At 43.1% G+C, this 24,439-nt stretch overlaps 1 protein-coding gene across 2 annotated transcripts; it reads left to right on the forward strand.

Moving 5' to 3' along the window:
• The first annotated feature begins 29 nt into the window (after window positions 1–29).
• DTL (denticleless E3 ubiquitin protein ligase homolog) lies at window positions 30–22,701 on the forward strand. Of its 2 annotated transcripts, none has more exons than XM_072856886.1 (15): window positions 30–103; window positions 504–629; window positions 1,524–1,622; window positions 1,947–2,008; window positions 2,100–2,220; window positions 2,716–2,781; window positions 4,031–4,146; window positions 4,838–4,911; window positions 5,856–5,959; window positions 6,950–7,054; window positions 9,130–9,242; window positions 12,921–13,010; window positions 14,845–14,983; window positions 18,836–19,698; window positions 21,208–22,701. In XM_072856886.1, the coding sequence occupies exons 2-15, from the start codon at window positions 593–595 to the stop codon at window positions 21,274–21,276; spliced, it is 2,058 nt and encodes a 685-aa protein (XP_072712987.1). In that variant the 5' UTR covers window positions 30–103; window positions 504–592; the 3' UTR covers window positions 21,277–22,701. The 2 variants fall into 2 exon arrangements, with proteins under 2 accessions (XP_072712987.1, XP_072712986.1); XM_072856885.1 differs by lacking the exon at window positions 30–103 and adding an exon at window positions 172–311.
• The last annotated feature ends 1,738 nt before the right edge of the window (window positions 22,702–24,439 follow it).

Consider the following 24,439-nt stretch of genomic DNA (forward strand, 5'->3'; position numbering starts at 1 on the left):
GCGCGATTTGTGCGCAGGCGCGACGCCGAGCCGCGTGCGCGCGGCAGCCGCCACACCGGCCGCGGCTACTCGCGGCGGCTGCACCCCGCTGAGCGACCGGAGGGTGGGTGTGGCCTGGAGGCCCTGCCCCCTCTGCGCCACCCAATCAGAGGAAGAGGGCGCGGCGCAGCGGGCGCCTGCTGCCCAATGAGGGGCTTTGGCGGGTCGGTCGGTGGCGGGAGTTGGCGCCACGAGCCGGCTCCGCGCGCGCCGGTTGTTCTTGGCCATGCTGTGCCGCGCGCTGCTCCGCCGCGCCTCGGCCGCGCCGCGCCGTGAGTGCCGCCGCCGCCCCGCTCCCCGCCCCGTCCCGCGCCGCCGCCGCCTCTTCCCCGGCCGGCGGGACCGCGGCGGCGTGAGCCCGGGCCGCCCGCTACCGTAGCAGTGGTCTCGGAGCCCCCGGGTTAGACCCCCGCGTCCGAGTCTGGGGCGTCTGGTGCGCTTACGGTCCGTCTGTCTCGTTGTAGGTCGGTCCTCGCCGCTTCCCCTGCAGCACCTCTTGGACAGCTACCAGTGCAGCCAAGAAGATGACCACCTGTCTTACGGGGAAACGGGAATGCCGGTCCCTCCTTTCGGCTGCACCTTTTCTGCAGGTAAAGTCACCTTCCGAAAGGCCCTTTTAGGGGTAAGGGTGTGGGCACCGCTGTCAGCTTTTTAAATTTTTTTTTTAAAATATGTCTCCGGATTCGGTTTCAGAGTTTCTTGTTTTAAAGTGAGCGGTAATAGTGTACTTGCACCTAGACGTGATATAAATTGGATCATGGTGCCCCTAGATATACTGGTGGAAATTATTCCCTTAAAGAAGCAACTACAAAGCACTTATTTTAACGTCTCTTTGTTTCAGCTTTGTCTGTTTCAAGGTATGTCCTCTTGGTGACAGTGCTAGGCTACACAGTTGAAAAACTGGGCTTTGTTCAAAATATGTAAAAGATATAACAGGATGGAGAATAGTACGTAGAAAGCAAAGAGGTGGATGGATGTCACTAGACGGTTACATGTAGCGCTTCCCCAAGATGAATACATGATGAGTGAAGTAAGCGTGGAAGCTCCTGGATCTTTAGGGCAAAACTCTTTCATTTGTAGTACTCCGGTTTTGGTGTGAGCGTATACATTTCTGCAAGGCAGCTTCCTGCTTCTCCAACTCAGATCCATAGAAAGTACTGGAGGTTGTAGATGATAGGTAATATAGACACAGAAAACTATAACTAGAGAACTATTATAGCTGGTGAGAGGCCATTATCTCAAAAGTTGCTCCTGGAGCCATTTGACTGCTCATGTATAGTAGTTCCTGAATGGAACATCTAGAAAAAATGCTTGCCAATATTTCTGCATTTTGAACATTTAAATTGCTATGTAAATACTGTTTATTTCACAGCTATCTATTTGCTGTGTAGCCTATTTAAAGTGTCTGTGGCCCTTCACAAAGAGCAGGGGCATGATTATGAATCAGCTACAGAATACACAAATATGTTTCAATTTCTTTTCAGCCCCGAATTTGGAGCATGTACTGGCAGTTGCAAATGAAGAAGGATTTGTTAGACTGTATGATACTGAAGCTCAAACTACCAGCAAACTCATCTTTAAGGGTAAATATGTAGAATGTGACCTTCATTTGATGTGACAAGAACGTTATTTACTGCAATCAAAGAAAGCTTTTTGCAAGTCATTTAAACATAAATGTGGGCAGTACTTAAATCCTTTCATATACTTTGCTGACTCTTCTTTACAAAGCAGCAGCATGAGTGTGCTCTTAGAACAGCAGTAGTAGGTGAATTGTTCTGTGTTGTTTTTCATGCGTAAGGCAAGCTGTTGACAAGTTTTCTGATTTCAGTGTCTGATGTTCTTTAGTCTTCTGCAAAATATCATGCTGCAGTGCACTGAACTAATCTTGGCTTTTGTTTTCTTTTTAGAATGGCAGGCTCACTCAAATGCTGTATTTGACCTTGCCTGGGTACCAGGGGAACACAGGATTGTAAGCAGTCTTTTGCCATCTAACTTTGTTTTTAATGCTTTGGCAACTGTGTGCAGAACATGACTAAAGCATTTTACTTTTTCCTCTGAAGGTCACTGCTTCAGGAGATCAGACAGCCAAGGTGTGGGATGTGAGAGCCGGGGAGCTTCTTGGCATATGCAAAGGTCACCAGTGTAGCCTTAAGTCAGTTGCTTTTTCTAGATTTGAGAAAGGTAAATGTTCATATTCCCTGTTGTCTGTTTTTTCTTTCTTCTTTCCCCCTGGCACATCAGTACTTTTGGGGCTAAAAAAGGGCTTTGGAAACTGGCAGTTACAAATAGCAGAGGCAGACTGAGCAGTGACCTAGCCAGTGAACCAAAACTAACTTGTTGGCACTTCACGGTGACCTGATGCTAACATCTGCACATTTCTGATCTTGGGCAAGTTTAAGACGTGATATTGAAATCATTCAGCCCTTCCATACATAAGTGTGTAAATACTATTTTAATAAGCTGTTTTCTCTAGAGTAGTAGTAAAGAAAGACTAGGAAGGGTAAAGGAACTAGTCAAAAAGCATGGCAGAACATTGGCCTGATTTTTGTATTTCTAGGACTGGCATCCCAAGTGTTGGGGCAGAAAAGTCAGAGGCACATAGATGGCATTGTACTGCATTCAGTTAATTAAATTAACACTTTTGGAAGCTAATAGCATTCTTTTTCTCTCCCTTAGCTGTCTTCTGTACTGGAGGCAGAGATGGAAACATCATGGTTTGGGATACCAGATGCAACAAGAAAGGTAACTGAACTTTCAGATATGTATCAAAAAATCTTGGTATCATCTCATGTAAAAATAGCACTTAGATGTACATGTTGGACTAATGCTTTCGATTACAGTACAGGCAACACTTCAGTAAGAAGAAGATTGTCAGACAACAGTGGACTGCTTTAGGGTGGAATTTCTTCTGTGTCTAATATGTTTTTCCACTTTGTAAAAGTCTCAGATTTGCAGCATGATATACGTGCTGTCCTGATAATACCCTGTGCATTCATGAGGAGATAAGGGGGTACAGAATACATCCTTGTGTGGGATAGCACGGAGGTAGATGGGCTGGGTGAGAGTGCTTAGGTCAGAGCCATTTGGAGGGATGAAGAAAAGCTGGGAAGACTCCTGCCAGAGTAGGAAGGAAGGCAGAAAGCACAGGAACAAAGGAACTTGTGAGTGCTGGGGGCAACTGAATGTATTGTGGGAACACCTACTAAATGCAGGGTGAGCTCATTCTGCTCTTCTCTTTATGTTTCCTGGAGCTTTTCCTTCCCCGGTCAGGTCATTATGCCTTCTTCCCAGTTCCCTGCTCTGTCCCAGAAGTTTCCTGGCCTGTGCTTTTTCTTCCCCAGTCAGGTCATGCCCTTACGCCTCTTCCCAGTTCCCTGCTCTGTCCCAGAAGTTTCCTGGCCTGTGCTGCCAGAACACGTCTCACTCTTTCATCTGTCCCAGGTTCCCTGGCTCTTCAAACTGGCAAGTGGGGGAAAAGGCAGGCTCCACATGATTGAAGTGGAAGGTATAGGAAAAAAAGTAGAAAAGTCGCTTTACTCTGGTAATGCAGTAAGTTTCATAAAGTGAGAAGTAGCAGACAAAAGGCTAATAGAAAATTATTAAGTAGAGTGGAAAAGCACTGGAAACCTACCTATGAGTACAGTTCTGCTCAGGATGAAATGGTTTGAACACTCCAGATGAGGATGCATGCTGAAGACCACACCAAGGGGTAATGATTTCCAAAGGCAGCCTGCCTAGGCCAGTTCTAGCTTCAGTGTCCATGCTACATTGACCTCTGCAATTTTTTGCAATATATGCTCCTGTTTTCTATTGTGTTCTTCTCATTGGTTTCGTAGTAACTAACAATTTTTGTTTTCAGATTACATTCATGATTTTAAAGGTTAGTCTCAGCCACTTTTTAGGATTTTTTTCCAAGCTGCTGCCTGTTTTATTAAAGTGACGGCAAAATTGCATAGAAACTATTAATGGAGATGTCTTTTATTTCTTTCAGATGGATTTTATAGGCAGGTAAATCAAATCAGTGGAGCACACAATGTGGTTGACAAGCAGACTCCTTCCAAACCGAAGAAGAAGAGGCAGAACCTAAGAGGACTTGCTCCCTTGGTGGTACGTATCTGGGGAACAAATGAAATGTAGGCCTGTCTTCTGGGGATAATGTTATTCATAGAAGTCTTCCTACGTAATTATTGTGAGAAATATTTGGCTTCAATGTGGTAAATGCTTCAGTTTATCTTTGCAGAGATAGGGTTTTGTGTCATGGTCACTTGCTATGGCTAATTTTAGACATTGTTTAGTTGTCTAACCACCCATGTGCCATCAAAGCCATCTTTGTGCAAATGCCATGTGAAAATACATCTTTTTTTTCCAGAGAGGAAAGGATTGGTCCAGCATTCCTTTTTTGAGGGGGGAGATAGGGAGGGTTGTAATTTTTTTTCTTTATTTTTTTTTTCCCCCCTAATTTGACCACACAAATGACTGCCTTACTGGAGTAAGACCTGGTCTTATTTAATCTGTTAAACCTTGTGATGAAGGCAGCTCTCTTATCTCTGACCTGAAAGGTATAACCTCAAACTGCTGCCCAAACACTTACCGCTTAGTGGCAATTTCACTGGTGGGAGTGTTTGAAGGATTGTTGTGTCCTAAATGGCATCTGGTATTTCCAGGTTCTCCCGCCTGGCTAGGAGGAGGTTTCCTTGGTATTCACGTGGTCTTGGACTAAGCAGCAAGATCTTGCTGACCTTGAAAGCAAATAAAGTTGTGGGTTTTTTCTTTTATTTGTTTTCTTTCTTCCCTTAAGGATTTCCAGCAGAGTGTAACTGTGGTGCTGCTTCAGGACGAGCATACTCTTATCTCTGCAGGAGCTGTTGATGGGTAAGGAGGGAGGATGCCTGCTTTTCTGTCTATTCTGCATGTTCTTAGCAGCACAGAAAGATTGGGCAATTTTTTCCTAAGATCACACAGTGGCCCACAAAGCTACAGTTGCTATTAGGTAGAATCAGCAGAGCTATGCTGCCAGCTTGCTTTGGCAAAGCTGAATGCTGCTTTTCTTCTTTACTGAAGATGGCAGTGCTGGGACAAATTGTGCATGTGTGGTAAAGGGTCATTTTAGTATCTTAGCTATGGGGCAGAACAAGAGCAGTTCTTATCGTCTCTCTCTATTCTCATGGACCTATTGGACCTCAAGTAAACAGACTATTGTTAGACAGTGAGCTGTTTTGGCATGCAAGTGCGTGGTTGGTGCCTGGATATGTGTAGGCATGCTTGAGAAAATGTTGCCTTGAGTTACAAAGGATCCATTCTTTTAGGTGCCAGATCTGTTGCAGCATCTTGGAGCTCAAGCAAACTGTCTCATTGATTAGCATGGTGATTACCCTCTCAGAACTCGATTCTTTAGCAGGCTCCATGTGGTCAGAGCCTTTCTGAGGCAGATAAGATTGACTCTCCTGCCTATGGCTCATGAGAGAGGCTTGCTCCTGGAGAGCAAGAAAAACCTTAAAGGACTTCATTTTTAAAACTCCAGGTCAGGAGTATAAAGGCATGCTTGTATTTCCTTTTACTAGCTGAAGAAAGTTGACTTGCGGGCTCATGTTGTATCTTGTGTTAGTTACAGAAGACAGTACTTCTTCCTCACCCATAACCAGCAGAGCAATTGTTTTGCTTTCAGCATGTCTCTGCTCTACTCTTGCTCAGTTGTGCTCCTTAGCACTGGACACTCCTCGGTAATGAGCAACCTGTCTTCCCGTGCACTTAGAAGGCCCTATCGGCATAGCAAAAGAAATTTCGAAGTTGAAGACACTTGTGCTTGTCTATTTCAGTGTGATCAAAGTATGGGACTTGCGCAAGAACTATGCAGCTTACCGTCAGGACCCGGTGCCCTTCAAGTCTTTTTGCTATCCTGGGACCAGTACTCGCAAACTTGGTAAGTTATTGGAGGATGTATTTGTTAAAGTGCAAAGTGAATTTAAGAAGTACTGACAGTGCCATCTCATCTTTTTAGCCAATTATCGATCAGACTGACAAGCTCAGCAGGGTATTTTGATTGCCAATACCAAATTTTCAAGTTGAAGAGTGAAAGTGCCCCACTTTTGTATCATTGCACCAATGATAAAAACTTGCATAAGCTTCAGCAGTGCATTTTCAGAAATGGAGATAAGGGAATAATAGAGCTCTTGAGGTAGAATTTAGCTAGTCGTTTTGATGCATGAGCAGAAATCAGATTGAACTCTTTCTTTGCATTGTATCTTGCAAAGACAACAGACTGGGCTGGGTTTTTACATTATAACCTTCCAGAGTTGAGCAATACTTGAAGCTGTTTGTTATTAAAAACAATAGCACTCTTGTTCATGTTGCTCTGTGCTTCTTTGTATCTTAACACCTTACAATGTTCTGATGCAACACAGTAATTCCCGATGACTTGCCTAATCAACTGTCTTGACGTGGTAATGGTCAGTATCAGTCCCAAGAACAAGAGGGAAATCCTCGAGGAGCTGGTTGTGAAATAATTTGCTTTCAGGGAAAGATTTTTCTTGAACCTAAATCACTAGCAAATCAGAGGATGGCTCATTCTACCAAAGCATGAGGGTTTCTATTTATTTTTAATCTCTGCTTCTACAATTGGTTGTTCCTGTTATGCATTGGAAACTATCAAATAAACCACTTGCCTGGTCTGAAGGTGAGATTCCTCTCAAAATATCACCCTGAATCCTCATGAGAAAATGTAGATGTTAATCTAAAGAATTCCCTTCTCCAGCAAGTGCTCTGTCAAATGAATAAACTTTCCAATGACAATCTCATATGTGATAGAGATCCTTTCCAAATTTCCCTCTCTAGGCATTTCTTTGAGAATGCCTGTTTCCCAAAATGTTTTTTGTGGAGTTATTTCTTATGAAGAACTTCTCTCTGACTATAGGATATTCTAGCCTGGTTTTGGATTCCACCGGTGCTAATCTGTTTGCTAACTGCACTGATGACAGTATCTACATGTTCAATATGACGAGTTTAAGGACCATTCCAGGTAAGCATGATATCTGTGGAAATAGCTGCAAAAAATAGGTGTTACAGAGCATAGAAAGGCGAGTTTCTCCCTGCGACTTAGACCAGCTTGAATGCTTAGGAAACCTATTCCATGCTTTTATGTCTAAAGCTACCTGTGAGAGAAGGCACCTGTTACAAGGGCTGTTCATATTCTGTGTTAAGCCCTCCACATAAAATTAATAGCACAAAAACTTACATAAGTGCAGATACTGGTTCACCCAGACTGAGACTAAGGGTAGTTTGCATGTTACCTGTTGAGGAATGGCTAGTGTCCAGCTGCTACCCACCTAAAGCAAGTTTGAATCTTCTGCTTACTGGCAGTCACTGATTTTTCAAGCTCTTAGGTATGAATCCAGGTAAAATGGTCATATTCAGATATTTTAATGTGTCTTTTAAATTTAGCTTTTACTGCAGTTTCTGGAAGAAAGCATCCCCAGCATATTGTGGAGATGCTTCAGCTTTTTAGATTCCTTCAGCTCTGCATCTGTGACCTTTACATTGACAAGACAGCCCACAGACTTTGGTGCACTAAGCTGCTATGTCATAGGCCAGTGGCCGCTTCTCAGAAAGCGGTAAAACTTGTTAGATGCATTCCAGCCAGGCACATGATTGAGTTTCCATTGCCTTTTCTCAGTCAGTCTCTCAGTTGATTGAAATTAAATGAACAATGTGTCTTTCTGTCTGCTCTTCAGGAAGGCAGTCTAGTGGGTGGGAACGTTTCCAGAGTCCAGAAGCGGTGCAAGTAGTAAATATTAATAGGCCAGTTGTCGAGGTTAACCCCGGCTGCCACTGCTGAGCTCTGGAAATACGCTCACTGGCATGTGCCCCTGCAGGAGTGGGCTCTCTCCAAAGCACAGGGCATCCCGCCCTCAGCCTCCTCATGGAGCTCTTGCCTTCTGCGTGCAGCCGATAAAACCCAGCGAGCAATCTCGATTCATCCAGCTGGGTGAAACGAGTGCAGCTCCTCGGTGTGCTGCGGTTCCCGCAGAGGGCAGCGCCTGCCCGTGGGTTGGTGCCTCTGTCCTCGCTCGCCAGCTTTCAACCCCATTGCGGCTGTGCTTATCTGGTATGTAGGCAGCTTTAGGTTGCAGGGGGACGTGAGGAAATCCTCACCATAACAGGACTTGCTGGTAGGTCTGGCTTAGGAAAGCCCTCGCTGTCCTGTAACTGCTGTGCTGAGAGATCTGTGGGTAAAAACCAAGGGATCTTTTGGGGTCTTGCAACTTTTCAAAGACCGCCAAAGGTAGTCATCTGTCCTCTGGTCTGTGGGTTGCCTCCTTCACCAAAAACACTATTAAAACAGGGCTGGTCAAGGGGGTGCCAGCCCCACCTGGCACTACATCAGGAAACTTGCCCTTTCTGCCCCGATGAGAGGACGGGACATAGTGTGGCCGAGTGCTCTAGATCCACACTCAGCTCCTGTGCTGGCTGCCGGCTCCTCCGGTCCTCGCAATAGGGGAAATGGCAGCCGTTCTGGGCAATGGTTTCAAGGCTTTAGCAAACACTACTGAGGCTTTAAATATAGGCAACCAGCGAGCGTGGCTGACATGATGCAAGTTTTGTTGATGAAATAAAGATGCTGGCAGCAGGAGGAAGGAGCGGCAAGCGCCTTCGTTGCCACCTGCGTGGAAGACGGCCCTCGCTATGCTTTATGCACGACCGCTGCTGTTAATGTAGCGGGGCTAGTGGTGGCGGCTGAGAGAGGAAGAGACAAGGAACCTTAACCAGAGTAATGGGGCAGCCCAGGTGATGTCTCAGCCTGCTTGTGACATGGGTGAAGCTAAAGCTTTGATGAAACTGCCACTGCTTCCTAGTGCTGTGGCGAGAGCTGTTCAGGTAAACCTGCTTCGTTTGGGAAGCCTGAAGGGCTCCAGTTGAATAATAAAGACTTCCTGCCCCAGAGCCCCAGAGCGAGGGAGCAGTGCAACCACTTTCTCCAGAGCATATGTGGCTAGGCAGGAAAAGCCTGTAAGATCAGCCCTGCTTGCGCAACCGGCTCCATGGCTGTGCATTGAGTGGGGCTTTTATTTTCTTCTTTTCTTTTTCTCCTCACAGTGGCAGTTTTCAGCGGGCACCAGAATTCAAGCTTTTACATCAAATCCAGCACCAGCCCAGATGACCAGTTCCTGGTCAGTGGCTCGAGTGACTGCAACGCGTACGTCTGGAAGGTAAGGCGACTGGGAGAGACCCAAGCGTGCAACCCGGAGCTGCTCCACTCTTTCATTTGCTTTTCATGTTCACGTAGGACACTCCCTGCCTCCCACTCCTACTTACAGCAGCGTGGGGTTAGCTCCTGGCATGTTGTGCCCGGAGTGTGTTGCTGTCAAGGCTCGATGTAACTGTTTAATGTAAAACAGAGCTAACCTCCTGCCATCAGTATGTCTCTCATCACTGCTGCTTATTGCAAGTTGCTGATCTTAATCTGGTTTTAATGGGCATTAAAATCCTCTTTCAATCCTGGTGATTCAGCCAGCTATGACAAGTAGACAGACAGTTCTCGGTTCCTGTTTAGCAATGGAGCACGTTAAGAGAAACCTAACAATTTAATTGTTTTAAAGGGCACTCTTTCTCCCCCACTTCCCCTTTTTCCAGCTCCTGCTTCAGACATAGCTTTTTCTCATGTTTAATTTACAGTAGTTAAAGACTTTGTATTACAGCAAGGGCTCAGCCAGAGCCTTCAGCAAAATTCCAAAGCATTGTCTGACAGCTGAGAGGCTTCGTCACTTGGCATCTTGTGCTGACGTGTAGGAAATGCAAATGTCACCAAGTTAATAGCAGGGACCTCAGAATAAGGCGTGCTTCAAGTTCTGCTCCCCATACTTGACAGCCATATGGGAACAGAGTGGACTTCTTATCTGAAGTAGAATAGACAGAAACCACAGATGACTGCTTATTTCAAGTTTGGGGTAATTTTTAAGGAATGCTGACTTGTTTACCCCTTTCATGATGCATTTGAAAGTAAAATACAAACCTTTAGGAGCAGAGGGCCAGCCTGCTGTGATTGTGGTTTGAGTATGTATTCTCTTTGATTTGGAGAACACTTGTAAGCAGCTAGGTTGCTTACTCAGAAGTAGCAGGAGTGCAGTAGCATGGCTACTCCCATGCCAAGTGGTGTAATTTTAACCTTCCTCATGTTCTGTGCGAGTTCAGCAAAAATACCTGTGCAAACTTCGGTTGCGCATCCTGTGTTCACGTGTTTTGATACTTTCTTGGAACACAGGCTGGGACTGGGTTGAGAGCATTCAAGGATGTCATTACATCTCAAAATTTAAGCATTTAAGCACATTCAAAATGCATTCGTGTACAGAAGGCTTCTGTTGCTATCACACGTGGGTGACAGATCGTATTGCATATTTATTAAATAAATCATCAGATGATTACTTTTATTTTAATCCCATAGTCATGTTAGAAAGTGGGACTTCCAGCGAAACTGTCTCTTTCGAGATCTGTCATGTCCAGAGGCTTCTTAATTTGTTTTAAATGTTGGCAGATTTTACTGACTCTGAAACATCTGTATCTTTTCCTGGGATGAGGACTTACTATGCTGTGAAAAAACCATGGTTAGATATTGCATGAGCAATTACAGGTAATGTTGGAAAGAACTTAATGAAGAGCGCTAGCTTTCCATATCTAGAGAGGAATGAAAGTCAGAGCAAGATCTTGTCAAGGAATGAAAGGCAGAGCAAGACCTTGTCCACCCAGATTATTCCTTTGAGGAACTTTTGCAGCAGTGCTAAGTTGTGTTTGGGTCAGCAGTTCCCAAGGAATACTGCGGCTAGAAATTATTGCTGACGAGAACACTGTTTCAATCTGTTTCCACATATAAATCACTTTCAGGCAATGAACACTCACTTCATTGTGTTGGTGGTTTTTTAATTACTAGTTCGTCGATTAATGAACTGACTCTTGAACAGCCCTAAAATTATAAAAGACAGAGAGCAGAGAGGTTTCTCTCTACAAAGATGGTACCTAGCTGAGCTTTCTTCCTGGTAATAAAAAAATATTTTTTATAGACATATACTTCCATAGTTCCATTGTCCTCTGAATCCTCTGGTACAGGCCACTCTGAGGTGACCATATTAAGTTACCCTCTGGTCTGTCCCAGCATTGGAATTTAAGTGCTTCTGTATCGTATGGTGCATAAAACTATATACACCATTTTATGCTAAATCTTGAAGAAGGATACAACAGCTGTTTCAGTGAGTAGAGTAACTAATACAGTCTCATTTCCTAGGTTTCTCCTTTTAACCTTTCCACAATAGCTCTAACTTCCCCACCAATATCCTGTCAAATCAGGCAAAAAGCAGCATGTGCTGCGGCTAATCCTGACTTAACATGCACAGACCGGCCGACTGTCTTCTGCCAAACACAGCGGACACAGCTATAACTATACATCCTCCTTTAGTTCACAATAATATAAGTTGGTTTAATTTGCGCTAGTATAGTGTAAAACCACTGTGTCCCAGCAAGAATAATTCTCTCCCTCTGCTTTCCTTTCAGCAATCAATGGCTACTAGACCGCTATTGTGTCTGTTATGTGCGTACAGCAGGACCGCTATTAAATGTAAACTAAGGTGTTCTCTGCACCGAGATCTCCTGTTGTTTATTCCCTAAATAGGTATTTAGTTTCCATGGTATTGCATGTTTTGGCAGAGAAGGGAATACTCTGACCAAGGCATTTAGTGGATATTTAGTCAAGTGATTACCTCTGCTATGTGAGGGAAAAAAAAGCAACCTGTTAAGATCAACCTGTTTGTATCAGAACAACTTTAAGATCTGAAGCTGGATATTCAATTGCAGTTTTGCAGGCTGTTGTAGGAGGTGATCCACAAGAGAAAACTTGTGTGTAAATCAGAAGCCTTTCCTGATATCTTGCATCTTCCTTTGAAATCTGTATGTAAGGTCTACTCCTTTGCCCACACACTAAAGGATCTGTTCATTCACTTAGTCATTTATGCAAATCCCCTTGATAAATCCCCCTTATAATATCACATCAGTAATGGTGACTTATAGCTCCAGAAAGGATTGCCTGCTGAAAGCATGCAAAACTTGGATATAATCTCTGTGCATGTGTATGCGTGTGTGTTTTCTTCCTTGTGCCACTTAATGCTAGCTTCAGCTGTATCTGTCACTTACATGAGCTGTAATCGAAGATTAATAGTAATACTGTAGAACAGGAGAAAGATTTTTATGAAAGAGAAATGGAGATCACTTTAATGAGCATGAGTGATTTAGGAAGCTTTTTTATGAACTCTTAAGAGGGTCTCTGGTCCAGCTGGTTGGTTGGAGGAGGTACAGGCACTTGGCAGTCGCACAAATGCCAGTTCTGATGCCACTGAAGGTTCATCTACAGGATTTTGTTGGTGGCAGTTTTATTTTTTTAATAAACCATTGACCTGTGATTGGGGCATTTGTAAAACAGCAGCAGAATATATTTGCCTATCCTGATTCAAAGTATGAGCTTCCCAGACTTTTAAGCGTCTTACCTAGAACAGGTAGAGGTACTTAATATAATAAAATGCTTGTGTCGTGTTTTGGGCTGACAACTCTGGAGGCAGAAATCCTGTGTGTAGCAGGAACTGAACAAGTGTTTCCAGGCAAGTCAGTACACCTCAGTGCTGACCAGCTGCTTCACCTCTAGAAATGAAACATGAACTGATTTTTAGGGCTCCATCAGTTGTTCCCTCATGATGACAGACTAAGAGCATTTGATTTATCCATCTCGTATAGGAAAGATGGAAAGTATTCACATGCTTCACAGGTGGGCTGTGGGGTCTTTTCTTAGTGATGTATATTAGGCTGCAGGGCTTCTGATGGTATACTTGCTTTTCTATGGAATTTTTAAGGTTTCCGAGCCCAGCCTTCCTCCACGGATACTCCTTGGTCACTCTCAAGAAGTTACCTCCATTGCTTGGTGTCCTTCAGACTTCACTAAGGTTTGTTTTCTAGAAAATTGTCTTTCCCCTGAAACAATACATGTGATGTGGCAACATCTGCTTTTCAAAATTGCAGCAGTATTTTTTTATTTGGGAGGAAATTTTTAGTCAATAATTTCTAAAAATGTTCATGGGGGCTCAGTAAACCAAGCTTGTCACATGAGTACAATGTATCAGAACTTTTTCATTATTTTCAAATAATTTAGGCTATTTGATAAGACCTAGGAAATTGCACATGAACAAAGACCTCTCCTGATGAGAGCTTTTGACACTACCTGTAAGAGACAAAACTGTGAAACCATTTAATCAGGGCTTTCATAAGCCAAAAGCTTGTTTTGTGGTTCCATACTTACAGCTTCCTTACCTGTCTGACCATTGATACATCTGCTAGTCTTGTACACAGCGGCAAGAAGTTTCGAATGCCCTTTAACAAACATGTGGACTCTTTTCATTGTGACCTTTTTTAACAAAATCTGAGCTGGTTTTGTGACATATTTGTGTGTACACCCAAAAACCTACAGTGAAATTGGGTCAGTAATTATGCACCAGGTATCACTAAAAGGAAGAGAACTGCAGTAGGAGGTTGGTTCAAATGATTGGCCTAGCTCAAAATGAGAAATAACCCTGAAAAATCCTAGACAGTGTCCTGATAATAGCCTGAGTTTCTTTCACCCCACAGTATTAAGCAAGTCACCCCCTTTCCCTAGCTTGCACTATAGCACTGGATCTTCAGAAAAGTGTGGCAGTGTAGCAGGGTGGGAGTCTTGCAAGCAAGCAGGAGGAATTGTTCTAGTTGTGTAAGATGCACAAAAATATGAGAATTAGCATTTTAGATTAAATCTGTGATCTAGAGGTAGCCCAGCATCCTGATTGTGATGAGTTGGAAATGCAGACCAATACAGCCTTTAAAATTGTTACTGACATAGGTAAGAAATAGTCAGCCATTGTACAGATGCCAAAGCATGAAGAAAAGTGGAAAATGTGGTGCTAAAACAGGTCAGGAAGCTGCTTGGAGTCATCTGAGAGGCAAAATTGCTTTCTGTAGGGACAATATTGGTGTCACAGAGGTCAGAGTAGAGGTACTTTCCCATCCAGATTACTACGAACTTTGGCTATAGCGTTTCCTTTTTCTTCCTGCTGATTCCCATGTCAGTCACCAGCTAATCTGTCCGAAGAGAGCCATAAAACGTGGGCTAGGTGGGTTCTGCTGCTTCTTTGGACGAGATTCCACAGGTCCTTTTGGAGCGCATGATGCTGCAGCGGGAATCTAGACCAATGTTTCTAGCAGAGTTGGTTTCTCTGCCAGATACTGCTGACATCTGACTCTGAAGACATAGGCTAGTGCTAACTAGCTTAAGGCTAGTGCAACAGCCTTCCAGTGTCACCTTCTCAGCGTATTACAAATGCTCATCCCCAAGCAGAAAAGGTCCTGAGTAACAGGGACAGACCTGGATGCAGGTGCAAAAAGCAGCATGGCCGCTTTTGTCTACTGAGTGATTGAAATCTCACAATATGCCCTGGCCTTTCCTGAGCAGACTGCCATCTGTTACAGAGCTATGCAAGGCAAATGGTTAGTAGTGACTGAGATTTCTCTAGCAGAAAGACATGAAGGCAGCAGCCTTGCCCGCTTTAAAGCGAATACTGCTGTCTGGTACAGTAATGAAACAGAGTTGGGTTGTTTTGTTTGTTTTATGGGCAAATCTTGTACCTTCTCAACCAGGCTTCACCCTCATTCATATTTGCACAGTGTGTTGGGTGTAGCTGTTCTAGTTCATTTGGCCAGTGATCCATAGGATGTGCCCAGGTTACTCCAACAAACTAATTTATACTGTAGATTGCCACATGCTCTGATGACAACACTGTGAGGATTTGGCGCTTACGACATCATCCTGAGGAGGAGAAATCAGCATTCGGCAAAAGCAGCTTGGTGGGCTGGGTCACTCAGAAGAAACCAGAAGAACAACGTGGAGCAGGTAAGGCCCCTGAGCTGAGATACCTTGCTCTGCAACGTGGCTTCCGAATTTTGGCTGTTCTCTGTACCAACAAAAGCCTTTGGCTTGTCTTATTAGTCTTCTATTTTTTTCATACTAAGCAATAATTCATATAGCCAGACAAACACTTCTACTTGTTAATACTTCTGCAAGCTGGCTGAAATAGCTTACAAGTATGCCGAGGTCTGTATGACCACACTGCAAAGCAAATATTCATTAATACAGCTTATCGGGCAGCCAGATCTTCAGTGGGTATCAGCAGAGTTCAATAATTGAACAGCCAAAGGAGATCTCATGTGTGCATGCACTGTATCAACAAGTCACCCTTTTTTTTATATCAAATAATAACTAAGAGCAGTAAGATCATACTCTTTTTCCAGTTTGCTAGTTTACCCAGTAAAGGGCTGACAGCACATATACAGCCTTGGAACTCTGAACTGTTTCCTCCTGCCCAGTAGTCGAATTCTGCACAGATTTCTTTGCTGCTGCTATCAATATTACATCTCTTTCTTCAGCTTCATACAGCGGTACTGACTGTCCATACAGACAAATGCCACGTAGTGAAAGTACTTCAAAAATGCATGTAGACAATCATGATGTGATCATAATGTTCCAGAATTAATCAGCAGCGTTCATCTATTCACATGTTAAGGCTAGTTAACAAATGCAATACCTTTCTACAAAGCCTAGGCGATCAGACAGGCTCTCACAGCTAGCAAGCAGATCTGGGCTCTGTGGAGAAGCTACTCACTGGATAGTACCCTAGACCAGCAGAAAGGAGCCCTGGATCATAGCACTATTTTGACTTGTCTGAAACTTGCATTTTGTTACAGTAGAGTAGGTGAAAGGAGAATAACCCCACCCAAAAGTGAAATAAGATGAGCTTCTCTGTAGAGTAGCTCTGAAACTAAGAATACAATAGCTTCTCAGCAGCTGGTGGTGTGACTTCCTGTGTCCCACCTATCTTTTCTAGCCACCCTCCAAATGAATTTCACCGTGGCTAAGACAAATAAAGGCTGAAGGTCTCCAAATCCCACTAATGGGATAACATTACCTCTAACCTTTTGCCAGTGAGTAACAGTCTTGCAGGAAGTTTGCAGGACAATAGCAGGGAGAGTGCCAGGTCTGCTCCGTAGCTGGTAAATGGGTTGTGTGTGCACACACTTCTGCCTCAGAGAGGGCTCAAAAATCACTTCGTGTACTAGTTTCAGCGAAAGAGAAGTAAGCATAGGTCTAGTCCAGAAGCCTGAAACCTAAAGTTGCTTGTACACTGAAACTTTACCAGTCAGCTTTGGCAGTCATACTAGAAAAATAACTTATTTCTCCTTGCTCTTGCTGCGTTAGAGTAACACAGGAGGGAAGAGGAAGTACACAGACACTGCAAACACAACAGCAGGTTTCCTGCTGACCTTGGCTTTTGAGCACAAAGCATGTGCTGTTAGAATATAGGAGTTATCTGCAGAGACTGATGCAGAGCTGGCAAGCTAAGTACTATTTCAGACCTGCTGGGAGGAGATCTAGGTAGTTCCCCACCCATTTATGTGGAACAAATTGTGAGATCGAGGTTGTGTATTGACTGTTGACCTATATCATCAAGTGTAGCAAGCACAGTTTCCTTTTCTTTGGAAATTATTTTCGTGGTTTCCCTAAGCTGCACTACTTTCTCTATGTTTTTGTGTAACCAAATTTCTGGACCAGGCACGTGCATGGACAATTTGTGACTCTTAAATCTGGAGATTGGTAATATCACTCTAGAAGATTTGTAGCAGAGAAGGTAGGAAACATCTGAAATAACCTGCTTTGGTGTTATGCAGGTTGACTGCAGGTATTTACAGTATTGTACTACATGCAATGGCAGCATAAATGGAAACAGCTTGGAACTGGCTTAGTAGAAGCCTGAAAAATGCATGCAGTCTTACAAAAAAGTCTGATCTTCGTATTCTTTATCTCAAGTTTGGGGACGTTTCTCAAGTTTGGGTTTGCTTCTTGCCGTAGACATCCATCCAACTCAAGGGTAGCTTTTTTTCCCTTATCCAGTGTCTCCACAGTATAACTTTCAGATTGGTTTGGGATTGAGAGTGCTCATACCCAGCTAGTCATGCAGTATTTCTGCTGTATGAATTTGTAGATGGTCATTAGGGATCAAGAGTTGCTGAGCTTGCTACTTCTCTTCTACCTCTAGGAGCTTAGGTTTTTAAGTGCAACTAGTTCCTTAGCCGAGATATTGTCTTGTAAGTGCTCATTAAAGTAAAGATTAGGAGAACCAATCTTGGCGGTTACTTTCTCTTAGTCCAGATTGAAGCAAGTTGTTATGAAGTAGCATATTTGATCAGGAAAGGGGCCTTTAACTCTGTTTTGTGTGTTAGAGGGATTTGTAGTGGGATCCGTTAATACAGGAACCTATTTAATTTTGCTCTGATGCACCAGTACTTGTATTTTGGATGCTAGATAATACAGTAAAAGGAAGGATCGAAAGAAGCTTAATATAGTATATAATCAAAGAGTCATGTAGGTCCTCACTCAACATGTTATTTGTGAGACAGCCCAGTGTCCTAAATAAAATGGCAGGTTATTCACATTAGACTTCTCATTGTTCTAATGAAGTGTTTTATAGTACAGTGCTAATGCTGAGAATTAGGAGTTCAGATTAAACCCCTGGTATACAGAAAATGTTTAGACCTCTTGTGCTCAGCAGTGGAAATGCATAGAGTAACTAAGGTGCTGTCCTATTTAATTGCATCACCACAAGTTAGATTAATGAGAAAGCAGGCATTTAACAAACCCACTAATGTATTCTCTGTTGGAGGGTGCCAGAAATAAAAAAAATAAAAAATTATAAATTAAAAAACACCCCTCTAATATTGCTGCAGACCAAGATCTTTGCTATATACGATTCCCAGTGTTAGTAGCGAGGTCCTTATGCCCCTGCCTATGACTACTGTTTTAAGAAGCTGCGTATTCAGAACCTCTTTTATAAAAGCAGAGGGCTTTACATCTTGGCTAGTGAGCTCAAAAGCCAGTGTGAACTCCCTGTTTGGGAATCATTTGTTTTAAAGAAATAACTTACTACAGTGACAGATTTTATTTTCTTTGGAATTTAAGTCCTTGTTCAGGAGTTGAAGAGTTTCTCACATTTCCCTGGGTGTGATAAATAACTACCACCTTCATACTAATATAGCATCGCAGAAAATCCTGCAGCAAAAAGACAAGAGAATGAAAGTATGTCCTTTCCTGTTCTCACTCTTTCTTTTTTCATCTGTAAAATATGCAACCATTAACGCCTGACTAGGAGCATTAGTCATATGGTAGGGCATTATAGCATAAGGCTTCCTTGGTATTGTAGTTAGCTGTGGGACCTGCTTACAGTACCTTTGTCCCTCAACTCAGTTATGCAACCGCTAAAGATGGTGGTGCAGATGGGGATCAGCCTTGCTCTCCAGCAGCATCTCAGTACAGAGCTGTCTGGACCGAGCTACTGCAAGGCTTCCAGCAAGGCTAGATAAACTTGGAAGATTCAAGATCTATTTTGTCTGTCCATCAATCCCTTGGCTGTAGCTCATGTAAGAGGGCTCATTACAGAAGGGATAGATGTCAGACATTTACACAAACGTACTGTATTATACTTATCAATATGATACAGGATTTTACATAAGATTTGTAACAGTTTAACTGAAATTAGAGGGATTTATGCAGCTTCTTAATTCAAAAGCGTGTGTCTGAGAAGCACGGTCAGCACTGAATTCATCTCCTAGTTGGAAGGGGTGTTTATAAAAGGGCTGTCTTCGATCTGCTGTTCTGTGTTCCTCATCAGACTGCTTATTTCTCCCCTATCAGGACCGCCAGCCAGCCCACAGAGTACTCCTGCCAAGGCCTTCACAGTGGGCAGCCCGTGCATTTCCTCGCCACGGCCGGCTGCCTGTGCTCCCATTTATTCTGGAGACCTTCCCCTATCTACAAACACTCCGACGGGTGCTCTCAAAACCCAGACGGCCGCAGCCTGCACCCCAGCCAAGCGGAGTGGAGCCAGCCCATGCGCTTCTCCCAGACCGATCCCTTCCTCCAAAATGTCCATTAAACATTGGGTTACAAGGACTCCGTGCTCTTCTCCTCCAGAAGTGGGGAAAAAGGCTCCTTCTCCTAGAAAAGCCCTGGCAGAAGTCACCCAAGATTTCCTGGATGCCACTTGCCCTCCTAAAGCCCCACACTCGCAGTTTGAAAAGCGTGCCAAAAGAAGGCTTGACTGCAGCAAGGAGGACGATGCGGGGCAGAAGTGTCTGCAGGCCTGTAGCTGCGTGACTGAACTGGACCATGCGGCTAAGAAATCCAAGCTGAATTTATGTGACTTGGCTGCAGACCAAAAAGCTTGCGATGAAGGCTCTCTCAGCCTGGCTGAGTTGGATAACGACTGCGAAGGCTCCAGCCGCAACCCAAAAGAGCCTTCCTTTCCTGGAAGCCATATTAATCCATCGGGCGTTCAAACTCCCCCCCATTTTTTCATATCTCCATGCGAGAAAGACACAGAGGTAGTAGATAAAGAGAATAGTTCACCTGAAAGAAAAAATTGGTTGTCTGCTCTGGGAGAGAAGCTCCGGACTGGCAGAGCTGGCAGCCAGAGCGCATCAAACAGCCCCCCGTCATCTTGCAGTCCCGGTGCCAAACGACAAGAGGCTGTGGCAGCGGCCACTTCGCTGAAAACTGTAAGTAGGACGGTCAGTGACAGTGGCCATGAAAGAAATTATCCCTAGCTGCCACTCTCCCCCTGTTTGTTCTCTCCTGCTCAGGCATTCAAAGAATTACCTGATCCCTTTGATTACGGACAAAAGGGATGATTTCTGGCCTAATAAACCAGATACATTAATGATGTTATCTACTAATCCCCTCCATGCAGGAACAGAATTTTTAGGAAGGTGGTGTCCCTTATTTTAAAGGGACTTAGGGCACACAGGAGCTCAGAGATCCTCGCAGTCCCCAGCTGGATGTTCAAAGGATGTAGCCGTCATCTGAAATACAGCTCTACTCTGGGAAGCACAATAATGACAGCACCTTTCCTGGCAGATCTACTGTTTATGTGTTCACTGTCACATCTGCCTGTTTATGTTACAGGAAAGCCACTTTAGCTCGAAAAAAAGAGCCACATTCTATTCTAGCCCAGGTAGCAAAAGAGTTTGTTACCCATGTTAAAATCGTGGGGCTAACTAATGCCTTCAGTTCCTTCAACTGAAAACTAGCAGAAAAGAAAGGAATTGTAAAAGGGTCAGAGGGCAGGATTTGACCCACATAATCCTACTTGATGTACAAGAAGCCTGGCACAGAGCTCATCCTCGGATCTGAAAGTTAAGCTTATAAAGCAGCTAAAAAAGTTGTCATGAGGGTTTAACATGCAAACTGAGAAATGATAATTACATTTTTTAAAACAAACCAAACTTGACTCGTCTCTGAAACTGGACTCCAAGTCCTGCAGTGTCTTTGACTGAGTCTTATTTAAGTAAATGTTAGGTAAATTTTCAATCATCAAATTTTAGTTATACTCTCAATTGAATATCTGATGCTAGAAGTTGTTGCCATCATTAAGGCTTATTTTGCTATCTCATTTCTTACCTGATTTCACCTCTTCCAGCACTTCTATCAGATATGAAGTGGGCAAGCCACCACTCCTTAAGTTATGCATAGCAGCTGAACTCTTCATATTGTGGTTGTACCAAGAAATCTTGGTTATAGGAAACCTACAACTACTTGTACTTTATGCTGTACATGTTTACACACAAGACAGAAAGATTTGCAGTGGAGGGAGATTACTATAGAACAATTACCTTTCCTGCCCAGTATGCTCTAGTTCAGATTTCGGGATGCTCTTGTGTTGTACTCAAAGCCTGAGGAGGTGCTTGGAACACCAGCAGCATTCGTTGATCTGGTACATCTTGGAAATCTGCAGCTCTCTTATCTGCTGTAGGGAAGCTGAAACGGCAGCCAGAGTGCTTTTCTTACGGCAGTAAGCCAACCCTAGGTTTTACCCAGTGTTTCCTGTAGGTAGTAAGCCTCTTATCTGTGAGACAAACAGATTATAGTAAAGAACCTTTCATTTACTATCTTACTTGGGAAGTTAAACAAGCTGGAGCAATGATGGAGGGGAGACTTTAAGACTCCTTCAGCATATGAACTGTTAACCTAGAAACGTTTCTTGTTGGTTTGGGGTTTTTTCTTCCTAGGCTGCAACCACTTCAGTTTCTATGAGGAAGATCTGCACATACTTCCACAGAAAGCCACAGAGTGACTGAAGCAGCATGCAGCGGTTGCACCTGATGGAGGTTGACCCTGTGGTATCAAGACCAGATTTGGCAACGCTGACAACGATGCACCGGAATTACACAGTTTGTTGTCAAACACTCATAAACTTGGGGTTTTATTCTTCTGCTTTTAAAGGCGTTAACAGTTGAAGTCAGCTGAGTGTGGAAAATCTACACAATACTTACTCATGGTCTCTTACTGACTTCGGATGGTAGATTTTTTTTATAAAGGAAAACGGAGTATTTTTTACATGGCAACTGTTATAGTCCAAAGACAGCAACAGCTCTGCTGTGCATTGTTGACAGGCACATATAGCTTGTCAGCTTATGTTACTAATCTGCCATTGAAACTTCCTCTGCTTCAGAATAATGTGTAAATCATTACACCCTCCTGAAAAGCAAGTATTGGAATGTGTGTAGAGAAACTTATTGGAGGTAGATCTGGGCCCCTTCATGCTGGATGGCATTTCTACAGTTATTCCTGTAGTACCACAATGACTACCTGCTTCCAGCAGAGGTTATGAATGTGTTAAGTAAATATAAAAGGCTTCTAATCACCCTATGTCCATCTGATGGTGATTATAGTCCAAGAGGAGACAAAGTATAATCAAGTATGTAATGCCTGTACTCCTCTTGCCATCCTCTTGCTTCTTCCAGTTTGAAAACGCCTGTATTTACTGACTTAGCTGGCTGTTGAACCATCAGCACTACAGCTGTTGAGGCCAACAGCTTGTCGCTTCTCTGAAATAAAATACTGGCAAGGTGCGTTAGAAAAATAAGTTTGATCTATCCCAAACAGGCATCCCATAACAGCTGGTTGCTCTGTCACCTCTTACAGATTCAGCCTGTAGCAAAGGCATTAATAACTGCTTGTAACATAACTTCACAATACTTTAATAATACAGTATCTCTAAAATAATAGCTTGTAAATTGGGGGAGAGGCACTTGACATTTTAGAAAGCACTTGACAGTTTACATCTTAATATTAAATGCTTTGTCATTGTACGCCGTCACTGATGCTGAAAGAACAAGGTCACTGAAATGAGATCACTGTCCTGCTGGCTAATGATACTAACTCCTCAGTCATGCTTTCCCCAGGGGGAGCTAGTAGAAGATCTGTATCTTAGGTTGGAGCGTTTACTCTGTCTTCTGGTATAATAGTTCCTATGAAGTTTTAAAAAAACGAAAACAAACCAAACCTGAATCCCTATGAAGTTTTTCTACTGCAAAAGAATTCAGGTATTTGAAGGGGATGTGATCCAACTAACTCATGTTTTCCATGTGAAATTTTCACACCTACTTTACAGTAGCATTGAATAGTACAGTAGCTGAAAGGGATTAGAGGAAAACATCCTGGTTTGTGTTTTATGTTGTAGCTTGTATTTTTCAAGGAAATAAATGACTTGAGAGAAACTGGCTTTTGTGAAAGGTCTCTTACAGCTACAAAGCAAAAGTAAATGTGTAGTGTGCTTTTTTAAAAAAAGAAAAGTAGTCATCATCAAGTCGCATCTTTTAGCAGGAGCACTCAAGTATGTATAGGGGCCAGAACAACTTTCTCCTGTTTACTGAATTACAGGCCATCATCCCACGAGCTTTGAGGAGATGCCATTAGGAAAGTGGGAAAAGTAATGTACTGCTGCAGGCATTTTTTTATAGTTCTTCTTTAAAAAAATAGATTAAAAAAAAATGATTATTTGAATGGATCTAGTATCCTGGGCAAAACAGGAATATAAAAAATCTGTTAGTTTAATTTTAACCTACTTCTGGATATTGAGGTAGATGGAAGTAGTAGAAACATAACCTAAAATAAGTAGGTTTGGGACTGAATTCTGTCCTAATTTTAATTATCAGAGCAACCTGCCTTGGCTACAGCCAGTTTTTCATGCAGGATTCTTCCATGCAGTTTGCAAATAACAGGTTGCACAATAAGGAGATGTGGACCCTACTGAAGTACATGAGAGTCGTCAGACATTTCAACAATAGGATTTCATGTTCCTCCACTTCTTTCACAATATTTCCCTCCTCCAAAAATGTTCTGCAGCCAAACCATTATCTCCTCTATCTTGTAAATGGCTACCTAGAGATGATTTACACTAATGGGTTACCACTTGGATGAATAATATTGTGTGGAGATGTGAGATTTTCTCCTTTCAAATAGTACTTGTTTAGTGGAACAACTTGTTTTATGGACCACCAGGCATAATTACATCTTAAGCTGATGTCAACCTGGTTCAAAGCCTAGGAGAATTAACTGAAACTTAAGATTCTTCTATATCCAACTTCCTTGACCTTACCATGATAAAATCATGATTGCAAAAGCATAGAAGGAGAATTCCTGATACAAATTGTATGTCAAGTGGTTTAAGGTAACCAGCGCTGTCTTTACCTGAGACACTTGCTGAACTAAGCATTCAAAGAACAGCTCTTGTTTTGAGCCAGCAAGCTATACCTCTGAATTACCTTTCCTTCTAAAGGATTTACAGAAACTCTGTGCTCCATGTTTTATAATCAAATTAAGCCTTTTGAGATAGTATTCCCAAATCCTATGTATATATGTAAATCCCACCTTATGTATCTTGCAGGTTTTTCCATGCAGATGATACTGCTTACTGATGTCTTGTCTCTGGCCTCAGTGTTTACCCTTTAATTGCCAAGTGGGATTTGGGAATGACCCGGCAGTTTATGATGGTACTGTTTCCAATAGTTGTTCCTACTGCTTTGTTGGAAGTTATGCCTCTCACTGCTCAGCTATAGTCAACCAGTCAACCAGTTTAGTTTAGTCAACCAGTTTAAGTCAAGTTAAGTTAAGACTTGGTTTAAGTCAACCAGTTTAGTTTAATAGCAGTTTGGTAGTGACTTGAGCTAACCTGGCTTGGCAAAACTGAAGAGGCACTCTCAGGATCTGTACGGATGCATGGTCAGCACGCCTTGGCAAGCATTTCTTCTGGTAACAGCACTGACTTAAGAATCCCTTGGGGAAGCTAACTACAAAGAAAACCAAAAATTTAATTGCCTCAGTTCCCTGACTCAGCTAAGGAAGTGCTTCATTCCTTCACATTAAGGTGCCACCCTAGTAGCCCCACTGGTATTAACACAAAGCCTCCTCTGTGTCTTTCCTTCACCTCAAGGACTCAGCTTTATGATTTACTTCTTC

This window comes from Ciconia boyciana, chromosome 3, assembly GCF_034638445.1.
Source record: "Ciconia boyciana chromosome 3, ASM3463844v1, whole genome shotgun sequence".
Classification (NCBI taxonomy): domain Eukaryota; kingdom Metazoa; phylum Chordata; class Aves; order Ciconiiformes; family Ciconiidae; genus Ciconia; species Ciconia boyciana.